A 27,651-nucleotide genomic window follows, 5' to 3' on the forward strand; every position below is an offset into this window, starting at 1 on the left:
TATATATATATATATATATATATATATATATATATATATATATATATATATATATTTGGGCCAGTGTATATGTATATATATATATATATATATATATATATATATATATATACATATATATATATATATCGTATATCGTAGTGTCCTTGGGCAAGACACCTTACCCACCTTGCCCCGTGTGAATGTGTATGAATGTTTGGTGGTGGTCGGAGGGGCCGTTTGGCGCGATATGGCAGCCACGCTTCTGTCAGTCTGCCCCAGGGCAGCTGTGGCTACAAACGTAGTTTACCATCACCAGAGAGAATGTGTATGAATGAATAATGATCTCTGTAAAGCGCTCTGGGTGCCTAGAAGGGCGCTATATAAATCCAAGTCATTATTATTATTATTATATATATATATATATATATATATATATATATATATATATATACACTGGACAGAGTAAGGTGTATTTTTGATCTGATTCTCATGGCCTAGATGATGTTTTACTGTATATTGGAATGTTTCATGTATGTTTTTTTTGCTTCAAGATAATGATATACATGTACAGTAAAGTTTAATGTAGGTTTGTTGAGTTATTTTGTTTTCTTTCTTTATGTCTTGTTTTTAACTGTATGTTTTAAATGTATTGTTTTTTTAATGTGGACCCCAGTGAGACTAGCTGTGTGGGCATAGCTAATGGGGATCCTTACAAATAAACCAACATACACAAACACAAAATATGTGTTTTATATATTATCTACTATGTATGAGTTCATTTAATTGCTTGGGGATCATGTTCTGGGTCTCTGGGAAGCGCCTAGAGACAATTTATGTTTTAATAGACGCTATATAAATGAAATTGAATGGAATCCAGACTTTTAGTGGTGTGTTTTCTGACCGGGACCTGGTTCAGGGCTCTAGATCCTCCTGGTGAATAACAGACTGGTGAATACCCGAGCTGCCTTTACGTCACTGAGGCCGCATTTCCCGGCTTTTCTACCTGAAAGAAGCGTTGGACTCAAAGACGAGACAGAATCCGATCGGGGTCTTAGCCAGTCATTTATTTAAACTGGATATATATATTACAGTTGTTGAAACTAAGATTAACCTTCAATTGTTAGTTAAGGCATGATTAGTGGAGGCAGATGTGGCACAGCTGGATCCTCTGAACAAAAACCTCCCATGAACACAGTGATAGTCATGATTAAAGCAGCAAAACAAACAACTTAATTTTCCTTATTTACATGATGATAAAAACAAAAGCTACCTAAGAAAAGGCCACTGGAGGACTTCTAAGCTTGTCTAAGCTAGGAAGTGTGTGGAAGTAAAGTGGAACGTTAGTCGGAGTCGTGGGGGCGCAGCAGGAGCGCCAAAAACAGAAGACTTTCTACTGCCGCTTTCCAGTTCCCAGTTTTAAAATGTACTTTTTATTTCAGCGTTAAAAACACCAACAGCAAAGTTCTAATTCTGAGATGCATGATCGCTCTAGTGCACTAAAATAACTCTTTATTCGGGAATGTCTGAAGTGCACAGAGACCGCATTTCCTCCCGGATGGTGCTGATGCTGAAGCTGCCTCCATCCGTCAATTCAAGTTAAGAGTTGTTTAAAAAAAAAAACAGCCGGTGAAAGTGAATTCACATTTGCTGCACAGCCGGCTAAAGGAAAGGTCTGGTCCGGTAAAGAGGGAAGAGCCGGGGACTCAGTATGTGAGAGGACTGAGGATGAAGAGGCGATCTTCCTCCCTCCGGATCCACTTCAGCAGCTTGTTGACGGCAGACAGCGCCGAGGCCTTGGTGGCCAGCGGGCTAAAGCAGAGGTAGAGCTCGAAGCCACTGGTCACCTGCAGGACAGGACACACAAGCCAGAGAATTACATTTAAAAGAATAATAAAAGCCAGTTTGATGAAGAAATATCATGATAATTGTTAAGTTATGTGGGTTCTCTCATATTTTTTTTCTTTGAATCAAAAAAGAATTTTCTTTTGACGACACATTGGGTTTTCTTTTCCACGTCTATGTAGGAAAGTGTATCCAAAGATGGTTCTTCTTCTTCTCCAGACCCAGAACAGATCCCTGCGTTTCTCTCTGTAACTTTGTTTTTAATGTACGTGAACCTAGAGCTCTGCGTTAACGGCATCAGCCTCTAACTCTGCAGCTGCATCTTCTGGATCTGATTCCCCGCTGCAGCGACTGGGATTGAGGACTAACGTCACCCAGCAGAACTAAACCAGAGAAACTACTGAAAACATGGACATTAAACCAGAGGAAACTACTGAAAACATGGACATTAAACCAGAGGAAACTACTGAAAACATGGACATTAAACCAGAGGAAACTACTGAAAACATGGACATTAAGGAGCTTTGGTGGAACATTTTGTCTCGGTCAACAAAAATGAAAAAAATGACACATTTTAGTTTTTATTTTGTAATCTACATTTTAGTCTTGTTTTTATTCGTTTACAATATTGCATTATATATTTAATTATCGTTATCGTCACATAACTAGCATTTTTGTTGCGTCTTGTCTCATTTTCCTCAGGTGATAAAGGTTCGTTGACGACGATTGACGAGGATCGCACATCCTCCAACACCGTTCTGCAAACTGCTGCCTGTACAGAAGCCGCGCCAGCATTTACCGTATATAAGACGGTGTTTTTTTGCATTGAAATAAGACTGAAAAAGTGGGGGTCGTCTTCCATTCGGGGTCTAGACATTATACCCATTTACAACGCTAGATGGCGCCAGATATCTCGCCAAGACGAACCCCTGTCACGAAGAAGAAAAATAAAAATAGCAGAAGCACGAAGAAGAAAAATAAAAAATAGCAGTAAGAAAGAAAAGAGAAGAAAATAAGAGAAGAGATAACAGAAAATGGAGAAACGTAGTTTCTCCAATCTGGAGAAAAGTGGGTGGAAGATCGGCAGGTGAACCGGCAGCTGAGGAGAAGTTATGATGCAAACTTCAAGATGATGATTTGAATGAGGCAAAATAACATGCTTTTTCTCTCAAATATATTGTTATAATCATTTGTTTCAGATGTACTGTAATTATTTTCTGTATAAAAATTGAATTTGGTGTTCAAAAAGTGTTTTTTCAAACTTGAGTCTTGAAAAAAACGGGGTTGTCTTATATTCGGGGTCTAGACATTATACCCATTCACAACGCTAGATGGCGCCAAATATCTTTAAAGCGAACGCTGAACTTAACTCCCCAGGCCAAAGCGAACCCTTGTCACAAAGAAGAAAAATTAAAATAACAGGCCAATAAGTTGAACATTTGAAAGCACGTGTGAAAGAGTGAGCGGTGTCCAGCAGCGGGTCTTACCCAGGCCAGCAGGTTCTCCGTTTCCCCGCAGCGGTAGAAGGAGCGCAGCGGTCTGGTCGGGTGGTGCATGCAGCTGTGCAGGTCCTGGTACAGCCCCATCAGCCTCTCCTGCTCCGCCTCACTCTGGTACACCATGGGGATCTCTGGACTGGAGGGAGATTGGAGCAGTCAGGGGAAACGTCAGACAAGTGAAGAGACGTTCAGAAATACTAAACTCTCTGCTTGGGATCAGCTTCATTAGGGTGTGTCGGTGTCTAACCACGCGGAAAAGCTCCCACTCAAGCGCCTGCCACCATGTGAGTCACGAGGGTTTGAGCTTGTTCTGTGATCAAGATCTGCAGCTCACTATTCTCAAAGTTGAGCAAGCTTCAACCTCTCCATCTTTACCTCCAACTGCGACTCGTATTTTTGACGTAGAGTTCAGGTAATCTAAGAAAATTAGATGTTCAACTGGGACTAATTTGTTTCATATATCCTGACTAAGAAATCTACGGAAGAGTATCAGGGCCATGCAGGAGAAAAAATATTTGAGAGGGGAAGAGTTTTTTTATTGTGCACTTAACGAGAAAAAATCGAAAATTTGAGAATAAAGTTGAAATACAATTTGGTGAATAAAGTGGAAATGTCTCCTCTGGCCCATCTAATCCAGTTAGCAGAGGGACTGACAGCTCTGCAGCAGCAGCCGTTACTAACTAACTAACTTACATCCTTGGAGTGGAACGTTAAGGGGACGTTTCTGAAGTTATGCAACTGCATATGTGTGACATGTGTTTCTACGCCTTTTTTCCTCAACATTTCAACTTTATTCATGAAATTTTGACTTTTTTCTCAACATTTCCACTTTTTTCTCAAAATTGTACTTCAACATTAATCTTGACATTTCGACTTTTTGCAGCGCATAATAAAAAAATAAAATCTTTCCCTAAAATATTATTTTTATTTTTCTCCCGCCTGGCCCTAATACTCTTCCGTAAAAATCAAACTTCTTCCCTGCACTTTCTTCCTCGTGTGAATTTAGAGTCTCACTTTAAATTTATCTCGTCATTTAGCAGATACTTTTCACTGTTTCAATGTTTGCACTTACAAGAGGAAACATACCATGACTTTCATAGCTGGTTGGATAATAAACAGACTAACAGCTGATCTGCAGCTATGACCAGAACCTAAACGAAGAAACGCCCCACAAGGGTCACTGAAACAACCCTGAACTGACCAGAGCAGTAATAAATGATCATGTACTGAATTAGCTGCGTTTAGACAGTAAATCCACAAGTAAATCAGGTCTGAGAAGAGAGTTGTGGTTTCTCCCTGCAGCAGCTTGACCAAAGCAAGTCACAAGCTTCTCATTACAACCCTGAGACTGGACTCGTGAAAAGGGAAGGTTTCCTTTACATGGCCTAAATCCTGAGGACCATGTAAATGAATTCCTTTCAGTTGGTTCAAACACTGAAACCACAGATAATAAGGAAGCGGTGACCGGTGTCACTCTGAGTGGAAAACGTTTGGCTGTAGGCCTGTGTTGAAAAGATCGATTTTACGATTCTAAATCGATTCTCATATTAATTCCTAAAAAATCGAACCGTATGTCTAAAGGTCGATTTTTTTTTTTTTCATTATTACATTTTCGCCGGTGAACTTTAATCCCAGTAGTCACATCATTTAATTCACACATGCGCTGTTTTTTGCACTTTAAATGGATATTGAAAGGCATATTTGAGTTATTTATTTCTTAGTTATTTATTTCATACAAATAACTTTTGAAATTTTTTTGTTTATGCCCAAAAAAGAACGTTTTATTGGACACGAGAATAACTAGTGCCATGTTTTTGCCTTTAAATATGTGTAAAAGTATGAAAACATTAAAGTTTTCAGTTATCATTGCTTTATATACTGTCTTGGGGTTAAATTTGCATAAAATGCTAAAAACCAAATTCTCAAAAATTAAAAACCGAAATAGACCGAAAATGGAAAAAAAATTTAAACGGAATGTGGGAAAAAATAAAAACAATTTTATCCGGCCTCTGTTTCCTCCCTGGATCTGTTTGGTAATTCTGACCCACGATGTTTCTGAAAGCAGTTCTATCAGCATTCTGGGAGGTGATTGGTCCTTACAGCATCATTAGCTGCAATACTTGCTGTTGAATCTCAATATAATACTAGTAGTAATATGTTTCAGAACTACAGACATATAATTCAGGGAACACCTCATAAAACAGTTTCAATAACACTAACCCAAATCAATATCGGAATCGAATCTAATCTTGATAATCGATTCTGAATCTTAAGAATCAGAATCAAATCGATTCTTGACATTTGAATTTGAATGGATCCCCAGCCCTATTGTTCTGCATAACTACTCACCTGGTGTACAAACCCGAGCTCTTAGATTTGTACAGGAAGTGCCTGAGCTCTGGGATTCCAACCTGGCACACGGAGTAAGTGGGAGATTTCAGCGCCTCCTTCAGGGCCGGGTAGGCGCTGCGCTTACTCAGCCTCTCCATGAAGCGCTGCTTGCAGTCAGACATGTTAAAAAAGTCCTCTCTGTCGGTGGAGACCAGGATGAGGCAGAGCTGGGACGCGGGCTCCAGGTACGAGATGTGAGCGTGGAAAAACCCTGCCGTGTTGAACTTGGGCAGACAGATGGGCGTCCAGCCCTCGCCCTCCCGGAACGACGAGGAGGAGCCGACGAGGTTGAAGACGAGGTGCAAGTCTATGTGGTGCAGGAACTGGTCCTTCTTCCGGACCAGGGTGACGAGGCGGTCGCCGGCCAGCAGGATGGAGAACACCAGGTTCTTGGCCTTGGCGGCCTGCAGGCCCGAGGACACGGCGTCCCTGGCCGAGCTGGCCAGGGGCAGGCAGGTGACGGCGCTGAGCAGCAGGCCCGGGTCCCGCTCCAGGCGCAGCAGCAGGTTGTCGGTCAGATACTCGGAGCCGGCCAGCAGGCGGCGCAGGTCGTAGTTCTGCTTGTTCTGGAAGATGTGGTTGAGCTGGGTGAGCGTGAGCAGGCTGACGATCTGGTAGTAGATGTACTGCAGCTCCCGCAGCAGCTCCCGGTCCGACTGGCGGCTCCGGGACACGCCCACCAGCACCAGGGGACTCTTGGTGAGGAAAACCACTTTACAGCCGTCTGGTGCAGACATGGTAAGAGAAGAGCAAGGATTGAACACATTTATTCTGCCAATGGTTAAAAAATGCACAGTTAACCCCTGATGCACGTCTTCAGTACTGGAGTTGAGGGGGGATGGCATCCCCCCTGAAATAAAAACAGTCAAAATCACCCCCCCCCCCCTGTAAAACTGCCATCCCCCCTTTCCATCCCTTATGTCATTTCATCAATGAATGTGGTTTTACTGCTATTTCAACATTTAGAAACATCACCAGAAAAATAACACCAGAAAAATAACTTATTTGACAATTTTCACTTGAAATAAGTAGAAAAATCTTTATCTTCTCATTACAAGCAAAAACAAGCAAAAAAATATTTTTTCTACTTATTTCAAGTGAAAATCTACTTGAAACAGGTGAAAATTGTTGTTTTTTCCAGTGAAGAGTCTTGTTTTGAGTGTAATGAGATTTTTTTTACTAAAATGTTGTTGTTTTTTCCTCATTTTCATTTATTTATTTTATTATTTTTATTTTTTTCCCCATTCTTGTTATCTTAATATTTTACTGCTCTCTATTCTTTTCAAAAGCTGCCTATGGACAAGTGTTGCGAATTAGCATTTGTGCTAAAACACTTAAACAATGCATCTGGTTTGTCCAATGTAATTGCTATGTCCATATCAAATAAACATAAAATAAATAAATAAATGAGACATATCTTTTCATTACAAGCAAAAAAATCTTGTTCCTTTGGCAGATTTTTCTACTTATTTCAAGTGAAAATTTACTTGAAACAGGTGAAAATTGTTGTTTTTTCCAGTGATGAGTCTTGTTTTAAGTGTGATGAGATTTTTTACTAAAATGAGACATTTTAACTAGAAATAAGACAAATATTCTTGTTAAGATTTTGAGTTTTTGCAGTGATCCATTTTACTTATCCTGTGAAGGACAGAGTCATATTGATAAGTTCAGAAAAGTGTTTTTTATTGTTGTGTTTTGATGTATTTGATGTAAGCCCAGTGGATATTTAAAGCTTACAGAATGCTGCATTTAACTGCTGCTATGTCATTCCTGCAGTATTTCTGCAGGTGTTTTGGTCACTGCTATTATTGGTAATATATTATTTGTAATCAGCACAAATTATCTGTCCCCATATGATAAAATCCACCATCCCCCCTGGGTTTTTTTTTTTTACAACTCAAGTACTGCATGTCTCCACATGGTAGGTTTTGCTGACCTGCATGGACTGAGCGAATGATGTTTTTCTCAGCTTCTACAAACGACACCAGGGCCATCATGACTCCCATGGTGCTGGACAGAGCCTCCTCGGTGCCGTAGCGTGTGTAGATGGGCTTCCCAGCCTCGCTCAACACAAACACGTGCTTTTTGTGGCTCCGCCACGCCTCGCTGGACACGTCCTCCTCCTTCGTCCTGCTGTCTGATGCAAAGTCAATGTTCTGTTGCTGCTCCACGGTTTTCTCCCCGACCAGCACCTTCAAGTCTTCTGCATCGCAGCCTCCCGACTCCTCCAGCTCGGCCGCCTCCGGGGTCCCGTCCTCAGCCTCTGCGGCCAGGTCTTCAAAAGAGCGTGAATGTACGAACATGGCACTCCTCTGCCCGGCACCTGCATGGAAGTGGAGGTAGAAATCATGAATTAATCAGGAGCAGACATGGATGTGCCTCGTCAAAGGATGAAGCCTCGTTGGAAAGCTCATTAGAAAAGCCTCATGCCTCAAAAATGTACTTCAATCATCTAACAAAGAAAATACAGCTAATGTTAGATCAAGATGGGAAACTGAAGGCAATATCATAATTTCTCAGGAGAAATGGAAGGAAATTTTTAAACAACAATGGAAAACAACAAATTCTCCACCAGTCAAGGGTCTGTTATGGTGTTCCGCAGGGTTCAGTACTAGGGCCAATCTTGTTCAGTTTATACATGCAGCCGTTGGGAAGTATAATCCAGAATCACGGCATACACTTTCATTGTTATGCTGATGATACGCAGCTCTATTTGTCTATGAAGCCGGATGAAACAGAACCGTTGGTTAAACTTCAGGCATGTCTTAGGGACATCAAGGACTGGATGTCCAGAAATGTCTTGCTTCTAAATTCAGATAAAACAGAGGTTATCATTCTTGGTCCAGAGCATCTTAGGAAGGGATTAGATGGTGTTGCGATGGCTTCCAGTGCAACTGTGAGAAACCTTGGTGTTGTTTTCGACCAGGATTTGTCGTTTAAACCATATGTTAATCAGGTTTGTAAAATAGCGTTTTTCCATCTCCGTAATATTGCAAAAATTAGGAAAATCCTCTCGCAGAGTGATGCAGAAAAACTAGTTCATGCGTTTGTATCTTCTAGACTGGATTACTGTAATGTGTCCAAGTAATTTGCTGAATAGGCTCCAGCTGATCCAGAATGCAGCAGCACGAGTGCTGACAGGAATCAGCAGGAGAGACCACGTCTCTCCAGTGTTAGCGTCGCTCCATTGGCTACCTGTAAAATTCAGAATCCAATTTAAAATGTTATTACTTGCATATAAAGCCCAAAACGGCTCAGCTCCGCAGTATTTACAAGACCTGATAGTGCCTTATGTTCCTGGCAGAGCTCTCCTTTCTCAGAGTGCAGGTTTACTCGTAGTTCCTAGAGTATCTAAATGTAGATTTGGAGGGCGGGCGTTCTGCTATCAGGCACCATTACTTTGGAACCAACTTCCAATCTGGGTTAAGGAGGCTGACACCACCTCCACCTTTAAAACTAAACTTAAAACCTTTCTGTTTAGTAAAGCCTAGAGTTAGTGTTTAGTAAACCTCTAGCTGGTGTTGGTAAATCTCTAGGTAGTGTAAACTCTAGTGTGTTAGAGTCAGTAGTCATAGTTTCAGCTATAGAACAAGACTATAATAGTTAGTCTCAAATATAGCTTGGTGGTAGATATGCTGCTATAGGCTTATGCTGCAGGGGGGCACCGACATGATCCGCTGGGCGGTGCCTCTCACCCTTCTTCTCCTCTCCCTTTCCCTTCCTCTCTTCTCCATTTTCATTTTTATAAATGTCTCATAGCTATCGTTTTGTCCATCGCTCCTGTAGTTTCTTGTGCTGGCCCCCCCTTTTCTCTTTTTTGCGCATGTTTGCAGGCCGGAGCCTCGGGAGCTGTTTTCTGGCCTGCGGTCCCTGCTTAAGCACACTGTGATAAAAGTAGCTGTTTCAACAACAGAACTGTCCAGACCTTTATGACAAGCTAATGATGACTAGTAATTTGAATCAGGTGTGAGTAAGCAGGGAAACATCTAAAACATGCTGGATAGGGGCTCTCGAGGACCAGGATTGGGCACCCCTGATCTAGAGGAACTGAAATTGAGGAATAAAGATAAATATTTACTGAGAATATTACTGGTGGCTTGTAAGAAATCAATAAAGAAATGGCTGAAGAGGGAGGCACCTAGTGTAGATGAATATATGTAATGGAAATAATTACTTTTAATTTAAGAACACAAAGAGAGGCATTTATTGATAATTGACAAAAGTGGATTACATATGTATATAAGACCAGACTTCAGGTAATTTCAGACTGGAATATCAGAATATTTTTTATGTACGTACTTTTTTTCTTTTTTCTGGAGGTGTTTACCAGTCCCCTTATGTACGCTTCTGCTTTCCCCTTGATACTTTTGTTCGGATTTATAGGTCTTCATGTTGATTGTTTGACTGTTTGTTTGTTAACATGTAAAATCAAAACCAATAAAAAGTAAATGACAAAAAAAAAAAAAAGAAGAGCCTCATGCACTTCACAGGAGCCATTAGCAGGCAATTAATTACCATGGAAACACAACAGGACAGAGCCGAGCACCGATCTAATGGAGACAGCTGGTCAGCCGGAGCAGCTGCCTAGTCCTCAAGGCTGAGGACTTTCTCTTGGAAAAAGGGACACATCTCCTTGTTTTTCAAACACCAAATCCTTCTTTACTTGTATTTTTTTCTTTAGATTAGAGAGCATCTATCCATGATGAAATTAACCGGCTGGTTGGTACATATAAGCGTTTGTTTCTATGGGGACCAGTCAACGCTGTCTGGGAGGCAATGGTAACTAGAGAAAGTACAACATGGGAAAACTGTGAGCCCTTAAAAAAAGTGTTCTTTAAAATATTCTTTAAAGAACACTTTCACAACACTGCTCTCTAAAAGATCCTGCTTAAATTGCATATCTTTCCATGGAACCCACTTCCCAAACAAACAAAAAAAGCGTCGCCGCTTGAAGCTTCTTTCACTCTCATTTTTTAACTTGGTATCGAACACAAGTCACAGACCCAGCAGCACATTTATCATCTCCTCCAGGAGAAAGCATCATATGAGTGGCGAGAGTTCATCAGAGCAACAGCTTGGAGGAAGAAACTGTCTCTGAGTCTGGAGGTTTTAGCGTACAGAGCTCTGTAGCGCCGTCCAGAGGAGAGGAGTTCAACCAGACTGTGTCCTGGGTGTGAGGGGTCTGCAGAGATGCTACCTGCCCGTTTCCTGGTCCTAAACTCAACTGAACTCACCTGGTTCGGTTCCCTCCACCAGCCCAGGCGTGGGGCTGTCGGCCCTCTCCAGGCGGAGGTGGTCCATAGGAGCCAGGGTCCCATTCTCCCAGGACACGGTGGCCCTGCGGCCTTCCTCATCCATCACTTCCACCGGCAAAAACACGCACCTGGCAGAACAAACACAGTGACAGGCACAGGTGTATAATCCAGGTGCCATCAAGTCAAATCTGACTGATTCAGAAACATGGCAGCGTTTTTACTTTATGGCAGCTGGATTATGTGCTTTAATGTTTTTTTTACAAAATCAAAAATAGTTTTGAATCAATCTTAAATTAAGACCAATTTTGAAATGGGGTCAGTCTCAATGCAAGTCAAGTCAGATTTATTTATATAGCACAATTCATGCACAAAGCAACTCAAAGTGCTTTACATAAAATCTATGTGGGACAAGCAGCAAGAGCAAGGCATAGCACAAGTAAAATACAAAGAGATCAACAACATATCACAACCTAACGTTCCAATAGGCTTGCACCATTAGTCAAATAATGTTATTTACATTAAGATTATATTTGCTTATTAAAACATACAGGACTGTCTCAGAAAATTTGAATATTGTGATAAAGTTCTTTATTTTCTGTAATGCAATTAAAAAAACAAAAATGTCATACATTCTGGATTCATTACAAATCAACTGAAATATTTTAAGCCTTTTATTATTTTAATATTGCTGATTATGGCTTACAGTTTAAGATTAAGATTCCTAGAATATTCTATTTTTTTGAGATAGGATATTTGAGTTTTCTTAAGCTGTAAACCATGATCAGCAATATTAAAATAATAAAAGGCTTGCAATATTTCAGTTGATTTGTAATGAATCCAGAATGTATGACATTTTTGTTTTTGTAATTGCATTACAGAAAATCACAATATTCTAATTTTCTGAGACAGTCCTGTATCCCTGTGGATCAGCCTGTACATTTAAAACAGGTGTTTTCACTAAAAACCATCTACCTGCAGAGGAGCTGCTTTAGTGATGGTTGGAACAAAAAACTGGACTGGATTTTTACTTTATATCACCTGGATTAAACACCTGGATTATACACCTGTGGTTCCAGGTGGGGTCAAAGGTCGGAGCTCCCTGTCTCACACTGGGACCAAAGGTCAACTTTATGACTACGAGAGTGAACATGTTATTTCCGGATTTACTTATTTATTTTTGTTTAGTTTTTTTATTTTAATTTCTACAGTAATTTCGGAGCTGAAGCAAACACCAGGTGCAAGTAAAATCTAAAGAAGCAAATACCCTCGAGAACACGGTAGGGGTTTTGTAAAATATCCACGTCCGTCTTTCATTCAAGCAGAATCTAATGTTGTGTTTTCTGCCAGAGCCGTCGGGTCAGCTAACTTTAGCAAATACTCGACCAAACCAGAAGCGTCATCTAAAACAATAACTCCCATAACATGTTAAACTTCCTTCCCTAATGATTTAATACTTTTCCAAAGGTACCTGCATTAGAAAAGTAAAATCCACTGATCATGTGAAGAGTTCCAGCAGTTAGCTCGACTTGACAAACACTTCTTCTTCTGCTTTCCTTCAATGTGCAGCTTCAGGAAGTAGGAATTGTGGGAAATGAAGTTCTAGTCTGGAGAACGCAGTCAACACCGAGTCAACACCATCGTCACCCTTTTGCATGGAGAAGATGGTTCAGTAAAGATGAAAATTTAAATTATTTCTTTTAAAGATTTTGGGGTCCCCACATTAAATTGTAATTTGATTAAAATTACTATATATATATATAATATATTTTTTTTGTTATTAAACTTTTTATTAGAGAAATATTTTTTCATAAAAAAATGGAAGAGAAAAAAAGAAAAAAGAGGTGGGGGAGAACATAAAAAATAAACCAATCAATGAATAAATAAAACAAATCAACTAAAATCCGATGTACAGTCAATCCAAAACTAATACCAAATAAATCAAGAAGAAATCATAAAGAAGATGCATTTGTAAGGGGATAGCAAAAAAAATTTTTTTTTTAAATAAAATAAATATTAAAATAAAATTTAAAAAAAAAAATTCTTTGGTACACCATCAGCAAAGGTTATTGGTCGACAACAATAGTTATAGAGCCTATATATACATTTACCTCATGTAAACTCTTTGACCTTCATATATATCTGTATAAATGACACATTTTTAATTTTAAATTTTCATGCTACATTTTTGATTGATTGATTGATTGATTGATTGATTGATTGATTGATTGATTGATTGATTGATTGATTGATTGATTGATTGATTGATTGATTGATTGATTGATTGATTGATTGATTGATTTGATTTATTTTATTTTTGTACATGTAAAAAAAAAAGAAACAACACTTCATGAGAAGTTTAAGAAAACAACAACAAAACAAAGAATTTCATCCTTTAAAACTTGCTATCTTGATTTACATGTGCAAAAAAAGGAGTAGGAAGAAGTGTAAACCTATTTAGTCCTACCCCCATTCACTGATCATTTAACCTGTATTTATAAATATTCACACACTGTACTCACACTGCTAAGTAACAGTATTATTATTATTATTATTATTATTATTATTATTATTATTATTATTATATACTGTAATTATACTCACACACATACTAGATAGATAGATAGATAGATAGATAGATAGATAGATAGATAGATAGATAGATAGATAGATAGATAGATAGATAATTAGATGGATATTTTAATATGCATTTTTTGCTCAAGTCACTTTAGATACAATCCATACTGCTTTTAAATGCTGCTAAATCTATTTTGCTACTATGTATGTTTTATGTTTGTTCCCTTGTTTGATTGTATTGTTTGACTGAATTGTTTTTATGTTTTCTGTGAGGACTGCGGTTGGATACTAGCATTTCTGCTAAAATACGGTGTATTTACACTGCTTAATGTAGTGTTCATGCATTGTCCCGTCTAAAGAATAAATAAATAAATACATAAATAAATAAATATAAAAAATATACATGAACGCACCTGAACGCATCACGTGTGGGCGGGGCTTGTGTTTGAACTCCAGCGGGAAACCGTGATGACGTAGCGGGGTTGTTTGTGTTAGCCATAGCTGCTTAGCTGTCCGGGCTGTCTTTAAACCCGTTATTGATCAGATCTGGGATGTTTCATGTTTCTCTAAGGACCGTGTAACAGCGTAACCTGTCCGTGGGGTAAGTATGAAGATAAACACCGTGAACACGCTGAGCTGCCGCTGCCGCGGCTCAGACACGCAGCCATACCAACACAGGTGAAGGGAAATACACTAAAAGCTTTTCCTTGCGCCGATTCTTTGTGTTTATCACAACAGGCTGAGCATTGTGATAGTAAGATGCCCATTCGAGCATACTGCACCATCTGCTCGGATTTCTTTGACCACTCCAGAGATGTTGCAGCCATCCACTGTGGACACACGTTTCACTATGAGTGGTAATGTCACAATACACTTTATAACGAGTTAAACTTCCTTTAAATGTGCAGGATTAGACTTCACCGTCTAATCGTTCTCTTGATCGTCCTCTTTCAGTCTTCTTCAGTGGTTTCAGACAGCACCAACGAAAACCTGTCCACAGTGCAGGAAACAGGTACACCGCCTTCACACTAACTCACCTCTGATGTAACCCCCTGATGTAACTAACCTCTGTAGTCAGTACTCGAGTTGTAAAAAAATATCAGGGGGGATGTTGGATTGTATCATATGGGGACAGATAATTTGTGCTGATTACAAATAATATAATATATTACAAATAATACCAAAACACCTGCAGAAATACTGCAGGAATGACATAGCAGCAGTTAAATGCAGCCTTCTGTAAGCTTTAAATATCCACTGGGCTTACATCAAATACATCAAAACACAACAATAAAAAACAGTTTTCTGAACTTATCAATATGACTCTGTCCTTCACAGGATAAGTAAAATGGATCACTGCAAAAACTCACAATCTTAACAAGAATATTTGTCTTATTTCTAGTTAAAATGTCTCAATTTAGTAAAATAAATCTCATTACACTTAAAACAAGACTCATCACTGGAAAAAACAATTTTTCACCTGTTCCAAGTATATTTTCACTTGAAATAAGTAGAAAAATCTGCCAGTGGAACAAGATTTTTTTTGCTTGTAATGAGAAGATAAATCTTGTTCCACTGGCAGATTTTTCTACTTATTTCATGTGAAAATTTACTTGAAACAGGTGAAAATTGTCAAATAAGTTATTTTTCTGGTGATGACTCTAAATGTTGAAATAGCAGTAAAACCACATTCATTGATGAAATGGCATAAGGGATGGAAAGGGGGGATGATTTGGACCGTTTTTATTTCAGGTATGTATGTAACCCACTGATGTAACCCACTGATGTAACTCACCCCTGTAACCCTCTGATGTAACTTACTGATGTAACTCACCCCTGTAACCCTCTGATGTAACTCACCTCTGTAACTCACCTCTGTAACTCACCCCTGTAACTCACCTCTGTAACTCACCTCTGTAACTCACCCCTGTAACCCACCCCTGTAACCCACCCCTGTAACCCTCTGATGTAACTAGGGTCGCCAACCGTCCCTTGAAAAATGGAATCGTCTCGTATTTATAAACTAAAGTGCGTCCTGTATTGAGCTGAAAAGGGACGCACTTTGTCCCGTTTTACTGTGAGAGTAAAAAAAATAATCATAAAATGCCAATGGAAAATGGGATTGAGTTGTTGAGTTCACAAGTTATTTTTTTCTGTTTTACTCCAACTGTAGCTACAGTCATGGCCTTTGAGGCACAAATATGTTTACAAGGTTTCTACAGACTTTCTGTTTGCACTTTTGTTATTGCACTAAAAATGTCCACTATTACAGAATGGATGTTCTGCTTTCTTTCTATTGTTTTATATTAATTTATACCATTTTAAGTTAAGCAGGACAGTTTTCTGTTTAAGAAAGATACTTATTTTATTCAGTTCATTTTGTTATTTTGTATTAAAGTGAATTGCTGGATAATAATTTGTTTTCCATGTGTTCATGGCATTCAAAAATATGCATCTAATTCAATTCAGGTTCAGGTTCAAGTCAAATAGTTAAAAAATCGTTTCACTCACAAAAAAAGGGGCAAAAAAAATTCACCACGCCAGGAAAGGAGAAGGCAACCGGGTTGACCGGCCCTGCAGATGAGCTGTCCCTTATTTATTTTTCAGGGAGTTGGCAACCCTATCTGTAACCCACCCCTGTAACCCACTCCTGTAACTCACCCCTGTAACCCACCCCTGTAACCCAGTAACATGTTTCCAGGCAGTGGAAACCTCAAGCTCCTGTGTTTTGTGTTTTGTGCTTTGTGTGTAGGTCAGCACCAGGCACATCATCAGCAAGCTGTTTTTTGACGTTAATGCGGACGAGGAAGGTCCAGTGGACGCAGAAAGCCTGCAGGTATTACAGCTCCTAACTAAATGAGTGTGTGTGCAGGGGAGTTAGTGGTCTGATTTGTTAGGAATAATGCTAAGGAGAATCTTAAACCAGCTGCAGAGGAATTTGCTTGATGATGCACGGTTAATTTGTGAAGCACTATGAGTCTCCACATCATAGGTTTTACTGACCTGTATGGACTGAGCAGATTAAGTTTTTTCACGTGAGAAGAAAAGCCCTCGCTTGTATTTGTAGTAGAGCATCATATTTGCACTTTTGCGTTTCTCTTTCCCTCAGAATGAGCTTGATCGAGTGAGAGCACTTCTGAGCACCAAAGGTAAGAAAACGTCACCCTCAGAAAAGTGTGGATTTCTGTCTCTGAAGTGCTGAAAACACGCTGCTTGATCTGATCCATTTGTAGAGAGAGACTGGCGAGACAAACAGAAAGTGATTGACGGCTTAAAGGACACGGTGGACAAGCAGAGGAACGACCTGGACCGTGTGCGGAAAGAGACATCGGAGAAGGAGATGCTATGTTCCGCCCTTAAAGTAGGCGCTCTCAGACGGTTCAGCCCGTTCTCTCCCAGACTCTCATTTGTGGTTGTAACTGCACTCGTGTGATGTTCTGGCCTCTCACAGAAGCAGATGACGTATTTGGAGACGCAACAGAACGACGTTCAGGCTGCAAAGGATGAGGTCCGGAGACTGAGGATGAAAATGAAAACTTTTGAAAGGTATCTGGAGACCAACTAGTGAGATTCTGCTTTGGGCCCAATTTAAAAATTCACTTGGGTGAATTTGCCGTAAATGTGACATACGGCTAACTTTTTTTGTTCCTTTGACGATCTTGAGAATACGAGATGAAACGTCCTCTTGTTTTCCACATGGTGACCTGTAGTGTCGGTGTTAAACTTGTCTCTGCGTTTGCTCCCAGCCTGGAGGTGTTGCTGCAGGGCCGGAGAGCAGAGGTGGAGTCCATGATCACAGACATGGGGGTGAGCCAGGCGGCCGTGGAGCAGCTTTCCATCTACTGCATCTCTCTGAAAAAGTAAGGATTGTATGCTTGTGTTTGACTCAGTTCAGTATTTTATAAATTTTTATTTCGAACATGAAACAGTAGTGAATACAAAAAAAAACTATAATAATAAATAAATGTAAATAAGAAAACAAACAAAAAATATAAATATAAACATGCATCCAACATAATGAACATGCTCTAAAAGGAGGAGGAAGAAGTAAAAACTTATTAAATCCTACCCCCTAAACTCTTTCATTTTGATAAAAATTCATTTAATTTCTATACAAAAAATAAAGAAGATTTCTATATATATATAGATATATATATATATATATATGTGTATATATATATATATATATATATATATATATATATATATATATATATATATATATATATATATATGTATGTATATATACATGCATACATACATACATACATACATACATACACATTATGTGTATATATATATATATATACACACATATACACACGAGACTAGAGCTGCGTCCCAAATTCCATACTTCCGTCCTAACGAGTGTGCAAAAACAGTATGTGAGATTTTTTTAGTGCGTCTGAAACATTAGTACGTACTCAATAGTATGTACTATCCATACTCATTCTGGAGAAATGTATTAGTGTGGATTGATGGACACTAGCTAAGCAGAAACTTCCCACAATGCAATGCAGCGGCGTTTGGTTGCTAAGTGCTGCGCAGATACGTATATGTCATAACTATAATATTAAGTATAATAATATTATTATAATGGTATATAATAATATTACATAACGTCATCTTGTTTGGGCCAGGATAAAGGGGAAAGAGCGGTGCTGCTACTGCTGCTGTGACAGGAGTTGTTACCATGGTAACAACTCCCCCTCCCAACGGCAGGAAGTGCCGTGTGGCTCTGAGTAGTACGTCCCAATTAATGCATACTACTGATATTTACTCAAAAGTGTGCCAAGCTTAAGTATACTGTTTAGTATATACTGTTTAGTATGGCATTTTGGACGCACCGTATAATCCCCCCGGTGTGTCCCGGGTTTTCCAGGGAACTCCTCTTGGTTCCCAAACACAACTCCAAAGACTAACACTTGCATTTTTTTGTTGTAAATGTACAAGTACCGATCCAGTTCTGTGGCATCTCAGGTCATGAACTCTCCTCATTTTATTCTGATGGATTAGCTAAAATGAATGACAAAGGGATATTTACTCAAAACTGCTTCAATTCACTTCATTTCGGTCCAAAATGTAAGTTTATTCTCATTAGCATCTAATAACGAACGTGGGTCGGCTTGGAGTGTTTAACTGTGAAGCTGGAGGGATGGAGGTCGTGTCCAGGCTGAACTTCCAGAGCTCTGATCTGACACACACTTCAGAATGACCGTGATGACAGAACTTCTTTCTTTCTATTTTCCTTGTCTTTACTAGTCCTCTGTTGAAAATATCGATTTTCCGATTCTAAATCAATTCTCATATTAATTCCTAAAAATCGATTTGTATGTCTAAAGATCGATTTTTCTTTTCATTGTTACATTTTCACCCGGTGAACTTTAATCCCAGTAGTCACATCATTTAATTCACACTTGCACTGTTGAGCTGTTGCAATTTCTTTCTTTCTTTGCACTTTAAATGGATATTGAATGTAATATTTGAGTTGTTCTTATTTATTTATTTCATACAAATAACTTTTGGAATTATTTTGTTTATGCCCAAAAAAGGAATGTTTTGTTGCACAGTAGAATAACTAGTGCCATGTTTTGCCTTTAAATCTGTTTAAAAGTATGAAAACATTAAAGTTTTCAGTTATCATTGCTTTATATACTTTCTTAGGATTAAATTTGCATAAAACCAAAATTTTCAAAAATTAAAAACCGAAAAACACAGAAAATTGAAAAAATAGAAACGGAATGTGTTAAAAAATGAGACCGATTTCATCCATCTGTTTGCTGCCCTGGATCTGTTTGATAATTCTGACACACACGATGTTTCTGAAAGCAGTTCTATCAGCATTCTGGGAGCTGATTGGTCCTTACAGCATCAATAGCTGCCAATACTTGCTGTTGAATCTCAATATAATACTAGTAGTAATATTTTGCATAACTACAGTCATATAATTCATGCAACAGCTCAAAAAACTGTTTTAATAACACTAACCCAAATTAATATCGAATCAAATCCTGATAATCGATTCTGAATCTTAACAATCGGAATCAAATCGATTCTTGACATTTGAATGGATCCCCAGCCCTAGTCTTTACTGGTTTTTGTCCTCCTTCCACAGAGAGTACGATAACCTCAAGGGGACCCTGAAGTCTTCAAATGAGCTGTGTGAGAAGCTGAAGAGGGAAGTTCTCTCCTCAAACGGCAAGGTTTGTCACTGCGCTCAGTGTTTGCTCTTGATCATGGTTTGCATGTAAATCTGAGGACGTGGGTCTCTGTCTCATTTTAGCTGCAAAAAGCTACAGTGGAGACGAATCAGAGCAAAGAGGACATGAAGTCTCTGCAGAAAGACCTGGCCAACGCTGACAGAGAGATCTCGGTAAGTCGGGTCAAAGCAGCAACGCTTGCCCTCTCCTGCCAGACCAGAGCTCTGATTCTGAACACGCCTCGTCCACAGAGCCTGAAGAAGAAAGTGGAGTTACTCCAGAAGACTTTGGTCACCCCGACCCGGACAAACGAAGCCCTCAGTCGGCTCATCTTTGAAAGGTGTCCCTTTGCAGCTCCGGAGGTGTCCAGATGGGTCCGTGTACTTCACGGACATCCGTTTTTTCTTTTGAAATGACAAAAAAAAATAGAGAAATAAATCCGTGTATCATTCGTTCTTTCCATTTTCAATTGGCAATCAAAAACCAAAACATGAAAAAGTGACTGGTTATGTTGTTATTTGTTTTTTATTATAACACAAAAAACAGAAAAATGTCTGGTTTTTCATATTTCAATTTTAGGCACAGATCAAAAATACGAAATAGAAAAACGGGCCACAGGACTGAATTTGATTTTAATAAGTAAGTAAGTAAGTAAGTATTATTACTTGGTATTATTGGTCGGGTTTACGTGACCCGGAAATGTTCTACATCCATGGTATGCGGCAGTTCGGGTAACCATGGCTACCATGGTGGCGCTGGAACAACAGATTAAGGATTATTTTTTAAAGATTGATTAAGGACTTGTTCCACCGCGGTTTGACGCACAAACACATTTCCTGCACGTTGCAGGTCAGTGTATCTTTTGGTCATTGGATTTTTCCATCATGAGTGGAAATCAAAAAACAAAAAACGATTGGTTTATTTGATTTTCCTTTTAAAACAAAAAACAAATATTGAATTACACTGCATTTTTTCTTTTTTTGTGTTAATATGATTTAACAAAGATTCAAAATACGCTTTTATTTTCGTTTTCTATTTCATATAAGAAAAATGAAATCACTAGTCAACAGGAACGAAAAAACAAACCAAAAACAACCGTTTATTCATATTCGTGCACCGGAAGCTGGCATTTACAAAGCAAGCGTGCGAATGAGCTGTTTTTTACCAACCAAGAGCGCAGTTGAGGCAGTTATGCCGTCTTTCATTGATTAGAAAAAAAAAATCAGTGTTACAACTTTTCTTTTCACTACTATTAGGCTACGAACATGACATGTCCTTTTGACGAGGATCCAATTGATGCAGGTGGAGCATTAATCCACAGAGAATTTAATATAGTCTTACGTTGAGAGCTGATCATTAGACCACGCATAGGCCTAGATGTATTATCATATTTAATAAAAATCTACTTTAAATTATGTAATTGATTACAATCACTTCTTGTCAGTAAATACTTTTGTTTTGACTTTTAAACGTCTGTAGGCTCTGCTAATTCTCTCTCTCTCTCTCTCTCTCTCTCTCTCTCTCTCTCTCTCTCTCTCAGACTTCCTTAACTCAGACGTTGTTGTGCATTTATAAAATTATTCATAGCCTAATATAGCCTATTATATTATCTTATAAGCTATTAGGGCCTGTATATTTCGTTGTCTGTGTTGTTTTTATCTGTGCTTTTTAAAAAATCTGTTTTTGAAGTGCCTTGCAAACTTAGAAAAGTTCTATGACAATAGAGTTTATTATTTTCATTTTATCACCATCTTGTCATTTTGTGGGTAAAAAAGCTTAAGTTAATTTTATTTTACCTTTTGGTCTAATAGATGTATTATTATTGTTGTTGCTGTTCTTTATTTTGTATGGATAGATATTTATCTCAGCGTTTTTCCTGTGTGTGTTTCTTGTTTCAAGTGGTAATTGATGCGCGCTGCGTGACCGTTTACTATTTAGGCCACTAAGTGTCAGACCTGAGCCAGAATTTATGATTGAAGATTGAATGACACAATGAGTGACGTGTTTTTTCACCTACATGAACTGTCTGACAGTTAACCTGATGAAGGTCACAGCCTACCCAAACGTTGTAACAATTATAGCACGACCTTCGGCATAATGGACTGTCGGCATATTGTAGCCTATTCTAGTTTTTTTTTTTTTATTATTATTTTTCCGTGCTTTTCACGACCCTTCTCCCGGTAGAAACATGGAGGCTGCAGTGGAAATCATGAATGACCGTCTTGACATTGTTGTAGCTGCAAATGCATGTAGTTCAAATCCATCAGAAGAGTGAACTTTCACATGATATTGAGATGCTAACATGCAGCAGCCTGTGTAAAGAACATTTTTCTATCTTTTAACAAGCTCTAGAACTGACGTCAGTCCATTATCCCCACAACAAATGACCACAGTCCCGTTGCTGCTTTGACCTGGTGTTTACTGTTGCTATGACAACTGTAGCTACATCTGGGGGCGTAATGTCAGTAAATACGAGTAAAATACATGCCTCGCGTATAGTGTGAATGCACCGCAGTAGCCTAGAGTGGCTGGCTCGAGTGGGACGGGGTGGTACAGAACAACTTCCCCTGGAGAGAATTGTCACAGGAATGCCTGTCAAATATCCAGAACTAAGTTCACTCGGTTGTAAATGCCAGCTTCCGGTGCACGAATATGAATAAATGGTTGTTTTTGGTTCGTTTTTTCGTTCCTGTTGACTAGTGATTTCATTTTTCTTATATGAAATAGAAAACGAAAATAAAAGCGTATTTTGAATCTTTGTTAAATCATATTAACACAGAAAAAGAAAAAATGCAGTGTAATTCAATATTTGTTTTTTGTTTTAAAAGGAAAATCAAATAAACCAATCGTTTTTTGTTTTTTGATTCCCACTCATGATGGAAAAATCCAATGACCAAAAGATACACTGACCGTTGCAAGTCTCCGTTTTTCTATTTCGTATTTTTGATCTGTGCCTAAAATTGAAATATGAAAAACCAGACGTTTTTGTGTTATAATAAAAAACAAATAACAAAATAACCAGTCACTTTTTCATGTTTTTGTTTTGATAATGGAAAACGGATCGTTATCCATTATCCATTATCCGATTTCATTGATGTATTTGAAAATCGAAATTGGGAATTAAAACAGCGAGTGGAAAACTCTTTTCTCTATTTCCTATTTGTTTCCAAGGATACTGAAAACAAGGATTGGACAAATGGGGGGATTGCACATGCGCAGTAATAAATGAAGAAAGTTGTTTCTGGTTCTTTTGTTCATCAGATTGAAAATTAACAGTTTTAGATTTTTTTTAATGTTGAAACAGAAAATAAATCAAATATGAAACCTGGGAGGGAATCATGAGTTTAATCTGTAATCTGTCTTCACTCCGTCATGAAACTGCAGTGATGTTGTGACAGTCCGTTCAGCTGCAGCGTAAAAAAAAATGCAGCACCCAATCAATAACATAAACTGAACTCTAACATACCCCCCCCCCCCCCCGTCGGAAACGAATAGGAAATAGAGAAAAGAGTTTTCCACTCGCTGTTTTAATTCCCAATTTCGATTTTCAAACACATCAATGAAATCGGATAATGGATAATGGATAACGATCCATTTTCCGTTTTTTATTATCAAAACAAAAAACGGATGGCGGCGAAGTCCACGGACCGAGATGCATCTTTCCTGAAAACTCTTGTCGCTTATTTACTCACACTGTTCCTCTGGTCCCACCGTAGCCCGGCGCCGGCCAACCTGACGCAGCCTCGCCTCCACCAGCCCGCAGACAGCGAGGGCATCGACCTGAACGTCACCTACGACGTCTCCACCCCGGTTAACGCGTGTAAGAGACGGGGGCCGGCCCCGTCCAAGAAGATGTGTCTGGACCCGCCGGCGTAGGTCACGGGGCTTGGGGGTGGACCGTCATAGCTCAGTGGGAGGTTTGGTTCAACCGTAACTCCTGAAAATATGTTTTTGCAGCCTAAGAGGTAAAGTAGGAATTGTGTTTTACCTTTCAGCACATCTGGGTCCAAACCTGCAGAGAAATCTTCATCTTTGAGCAAGGTAGGCTCGTCGTTGTCCGCCAGCAAAATACACCACTGCAGTTCAGAAGCGTTACACACCTGTGTGTGTGTGTGTGTGTGTGTGTGTGTGTGTGTGTGTGTGTGTGTGTGTGTGTGTGTGTGTGTGTGTGTGTGTGTGTGTGTGTGTGTGTGTGTGTGTGTGTGTGTGTGTGTGTGTGTGTGTGTGTGTGTGTGTGTGTGTGTGTGTGTGTCTGTGTTTCAGGCTCGGGATGAAGATCCAGCCATGGATTCATTCTTGAGGAACTCCCTGCTCTTTAGAAAAAAGACTTTTGGAACCATGTTGGACCCTCATAGGAAGCCTGGAACTGTAATTTCATCTCAACTATTTCCTTAAAAATGTTGTTTGGTTGTTTAATTTTTTTTTTAATTTTGGAAATCTTGTTTGTTTCAGGTCAGAACTGGTTATGACGGGTTAGGAGGAAGAACTAAATTCATCCAACCTGTATCCTTCTATTGTTGTACATTGGAAATGTTTCTTATGTGGGATATTGGAGCTTCAGCAGCAGAATGAGACGGGCCTGGTGTCTTTGTAGCCACCGCTGCTGCTTCCCAGCAGGAAGGTTGCTGGTTCTGATCCCAGTGGGGTTCTGGTCTCCAGATACTGTGGCTTCCTCCCTCCGTCCACAAACATGCCCGGGTGAAGGCGGGCTCACATTCCACCAGTTTTAGAATCGCTGCATTGGCTCCCTGTACAGGACTGTCTCAGAAAATTAGAATATTGGGATAAAGTCCTTTTATTTTCTGTAATGCAATTTTAAAAAAAAAAAAAAAAAAAAAAGTCATACATTCTGGATTCATTACAAATCAACTGAAATATTGCAAGCCTTTTATTATTTTAATATTGCTGATTATGGTTTACAGTTTAAGATTAAGATTCCTAGAATATTCTATTTTTTTTAGATAGGACATTTGAGTTTTCTTAAAGGAGCTTGAGGCTCCTTTTAAGAAAAGAGACTCTCTAGCGCCACCCTTCACCACGACGGCCGTCGGGGGTACTGCAGCCCACAGTGACGCCGGCACGGGAGAACGCGCATGCAGCGTCATGTGACGTCACATCCACAGGACAGCGCGGGAAATTCGGGACCGAATTGCAGCACATTTTGCAGCACACAGCCTGTTCAAGGCAAAGGAGAGATACGCTAGAGGGCTCATTCTTTTTGGTTTGGAACGCTTCATCTGACATTATTACTAGAAAACTTGAAAAAATGTATACAGATTTTTTTCATAAATCTTGCCACAATCCGGCCTCAAGCTCCTTGTAAGCCATGATCAGCAATATTAAAATAATAAAAGGCTTGCAATATTTCAGTTGATTTGTAATGAATCCAGAATGTATGACATTTTTGTTTTTGTAATTGCATTACAGAAAATCACAATATTCTAATTTTCTGAGACAGTCCTGTACGCTTCAGGATCGATTTGAAGGTTCTTTTACTTGTTTTTTAAGTGTCTTAACGGCCTTGGCCCTACTTATCTCTCAGACCTGCTTTTACCATATCGGCCCTCGTGGACCCTGAGATCCTCTGGTACTGGTCTCTTATGTGTTCCCAACGTTAGAACCAAAACCTTTGGTGAAGCTTCATTCCACATGTCATTTTATTGTTCTTAATTTCCTCTTAAAGGTTTATTTATTTATTTATTTTTTTACTTATTTACTTATTTATGTTTTAATGTTGCTTCTACTGCCTTAGTGTCCATAAGTTATCTTTTATATAGAGGGAATGTGCATGATGTCACAGATGCGACTTCACAGTGGGTTAAGCCCACTGAGTGTCAGAAAGACTGAGTGTCAGAAAGACTGAGTGTCAGAAAGACTGAGTGTCAGAAAGACTGAGTGTCAGAAAGACTGAGTGTCAGAAAGACTGAGTGTCAGAAAGACTGAGCGGCAGAAAGACTGAGTGGCAGCGTAAACTTTCAGTTTGAGCAACTGGAAAACATCTAAAATGGGAAAGAGCTGTTGTGTGATCGACTGTACTCATAGATTTAGCAAGAAATCAGAGTTATCGTTTTACAGACTGCTGAAAAATAAGCTTAAGAGAGACAAATGGATCACTGCAATTCACAATTGCGGCAGCAAAACGTGGATTTGTGGTTCCATTTTGTATCAGGTAATGTTGGATTTTTGGGTAGCTAACGTTAAACGGTCAAATCATAAAGTTCGGTGTCCTCATCACTTTAATTTCTACAACAAATCCTGCCTTGAAGTCGGACCAAGCGTCAAGACTTTTGTAAGCCTTCAAGCTTTGCTTCGTGTATTTCCCTGGCGTAGAAATTAAGTACATATAAATATCAGGAAACTGGATTGGTGGTCAAATATTAATGTCCATGGACCACTGGTTCTTGGGGTAACTGTACGGGTCACTGTCAAGTCCAACTGCCTTTTAATTTAAGTCAATAATCGGCTGTTATCCCGTCTTCTCCACTAGTTGCAGCTGTTTCTGCCACTCAGTGTGAGTAAGGGGGCTGGTCCAGTGGGGAAGTGACATCAATGCAGACCCTCTATTGACATTCATATTAACATTTATTTATGTCACATGTCCAGGTGAACCCGCCGGTCTCCTGCAGAGAGCTGGACAGACTCCAGCAGACTCTGATTAGGAATAATCGGGTGTAGATGCTGGATGGACGAGCAGAATGACCGTTTTTCGTAATTCTCTAAAATACTTTCTTCACTTTTTAACGTCTTTTCGTTCAGCAACGTCTCCCCTGAAGTCGTGAGCTGGGAAGTAAACTCGCTCGCAGTCTGGAAGTCATTCCCAGTCCTGCAGTCGAGTCCTGCACTTCACTGATGCTAAAAATCACTTCGGTTAAAAGTTTTGGACCAGAAATTTGTATTAGAAAACAGATGCAAATGTTATGATGAAACACTTACTGGGGAATTTAAACTATTTATGGGTGCATGTCGCCAGAACTTTGCTGCGTCTCGCAGAAATGTGTTTGACTGTCTCGTAGGTGTAACATTTGACATCTACACCTCCAGACAGAAGATATCTAAAACTATCTATCTTAAAACATGCAGCTGGATATTCCAGCAGCCTTGGTTTCACTCGTTATGAACCTTTAGGGTATTTGAATCCCGGTTACTCAAGAGTCAAAGCGGTTTCTCAGATCAAGGAGTCCTTTTATTGTTTTACCTGTCTGAGAATCGTCATGCACCAAGTCCATCATCATGTCCTAGATATTGTGGAGGGAAACCCTTTAGTAACCGCTAGGAACCAAATTACTCCTTAACACTCTCCCAGTCTCCTCTGTCGGAGATCCGGCCGCTCATCAAGGCCAAGAGGAAGAAGGTGGCGCGTCCTCCGTCCAAAGGAACGACCTGCCTGACTCTGGACGGCTTCCTGGGCCGGTCGGACCTGTGTGGAGAGTAGGAGTGGAGCTGCTCTGCTCTGAAGAACCGCCCGGCAGCAGCTGGGACCCTCCACACCATACTGGACTTTCAGTTCACATTTCTATTTAAAAGCAGGAACTGACTTCAGTCTTCATGACAAATGCTGTTTTTTTTTGGAGGCATCGCTAGACCTGTTGTAAATGAATTTTTGTGTTGACGAGCTTCACATCTGCAGCTCTCCTGAGCAGCTGCAGCTGCACATCTGCATGTCTCCTGACCAGCTGCAGCTGCACATCTGCAGCTCTCCTGAGCAGCTGCATCTACACATCTGCATGTCTCCTGACCAGCTGCAGCTGCACATCTGCAGCTCTCCTGAGCAGCTGCATCTACACATCTGCAGCTCTCCTGACCAGCTGCAGCTGCACATCTGCAGCTACACATCTGCATGTCTCCTGAACATCAGCATCTCTCCTGACCAGCTGCAGCTGCACATCTGCATCTCTCCTGACCAGCTGC

General features: G+C 39.6%; 2 protein-coding genes across 2 annotated transcripts; one reads left to right on the forward strand and one right to left on the reverse strand.

The window, feature by feature from the left end:
- Positions 1–1,382: 1,382 nt before the first annotated feature.
- On the reverse strand, positions 1,383–12,534 carry mon1a (MON1 secretory trafficking family member A). Its single transcript, XM_061728024.1, has 6 exons — positions 12,438–12,534; positions 10,949–11,097; positions 7,651–8,037; positions 5,673–6,438; positions 3,312–3,459; positions 1,383–1,826 (listed from the first exon to the last, which is right to left on the reverse strand). The coding sequence occupies exons 2-6, from the start codon at positions 11,070–11,072 to the stop codon at positions 1,686–1,688; spliced, it is 1,566 nt and encodes a 521-aa protein (XP_061584008.1). The 5' UTR covers positions 11,073–11,097; positions 12,438–12,534; the 3' UTR covers positions 1,383–1,685.
- A 1,168-nt stretch (positions 12,535–13,702) lies between these two features.
- traip (TRAF-interacting protein) lies at positions 13,703–27,603 on the forward strand. Its single transcript, XM_061728025.1, has 17 exons — positions 13,703–14,144; positions 14,282–14,400; positions 14,498–14,555; positions 16,296–16,379; positions 16,653–16,692; positions 16,777–16,904; positions 16,995–17,089; positions 17,290–17,403; positions 19,659–19,746; positions 19,827–19,916; positions 19,995–20,083; positions 23,460–23,615; positions 23,739–23,784; positions 24,007–24,111; positions 24,196–24,246; positions 27,047–27,403; positions 27,536–27,603. Exons 2-16 carry the CDS (start codon positions 14,303–14,305, stop codon positions 27,173–27,175), a joined length of 1,371 nt encoding a protein of 456 aa, XP_061584009.1. The 5' UTR covers positions 13,703–14,144; positions 14,282–14,302; the 3' UTR covers positions 27,176–27,403; positions 27,536–27,603.
- The last annotated feature ends 48 nt before the right edge of the window (positions 27,604–27,651 follow it).

This window comes from Cololabis saira, chromosome 8 (assembly GCF_033807715.1).
Source record: "Cololabis saira isolate AMF1-May2022 chromosome 8, fColSai1.1, whole genome shotgun sequence".
In the NCBI taxonomy this organism is placed as follows: Eukaryota; Metazoa; Chordata; class Actinopteri; order Beloniformes; family Belonidae; genus Cololabis; species Cololabis saira.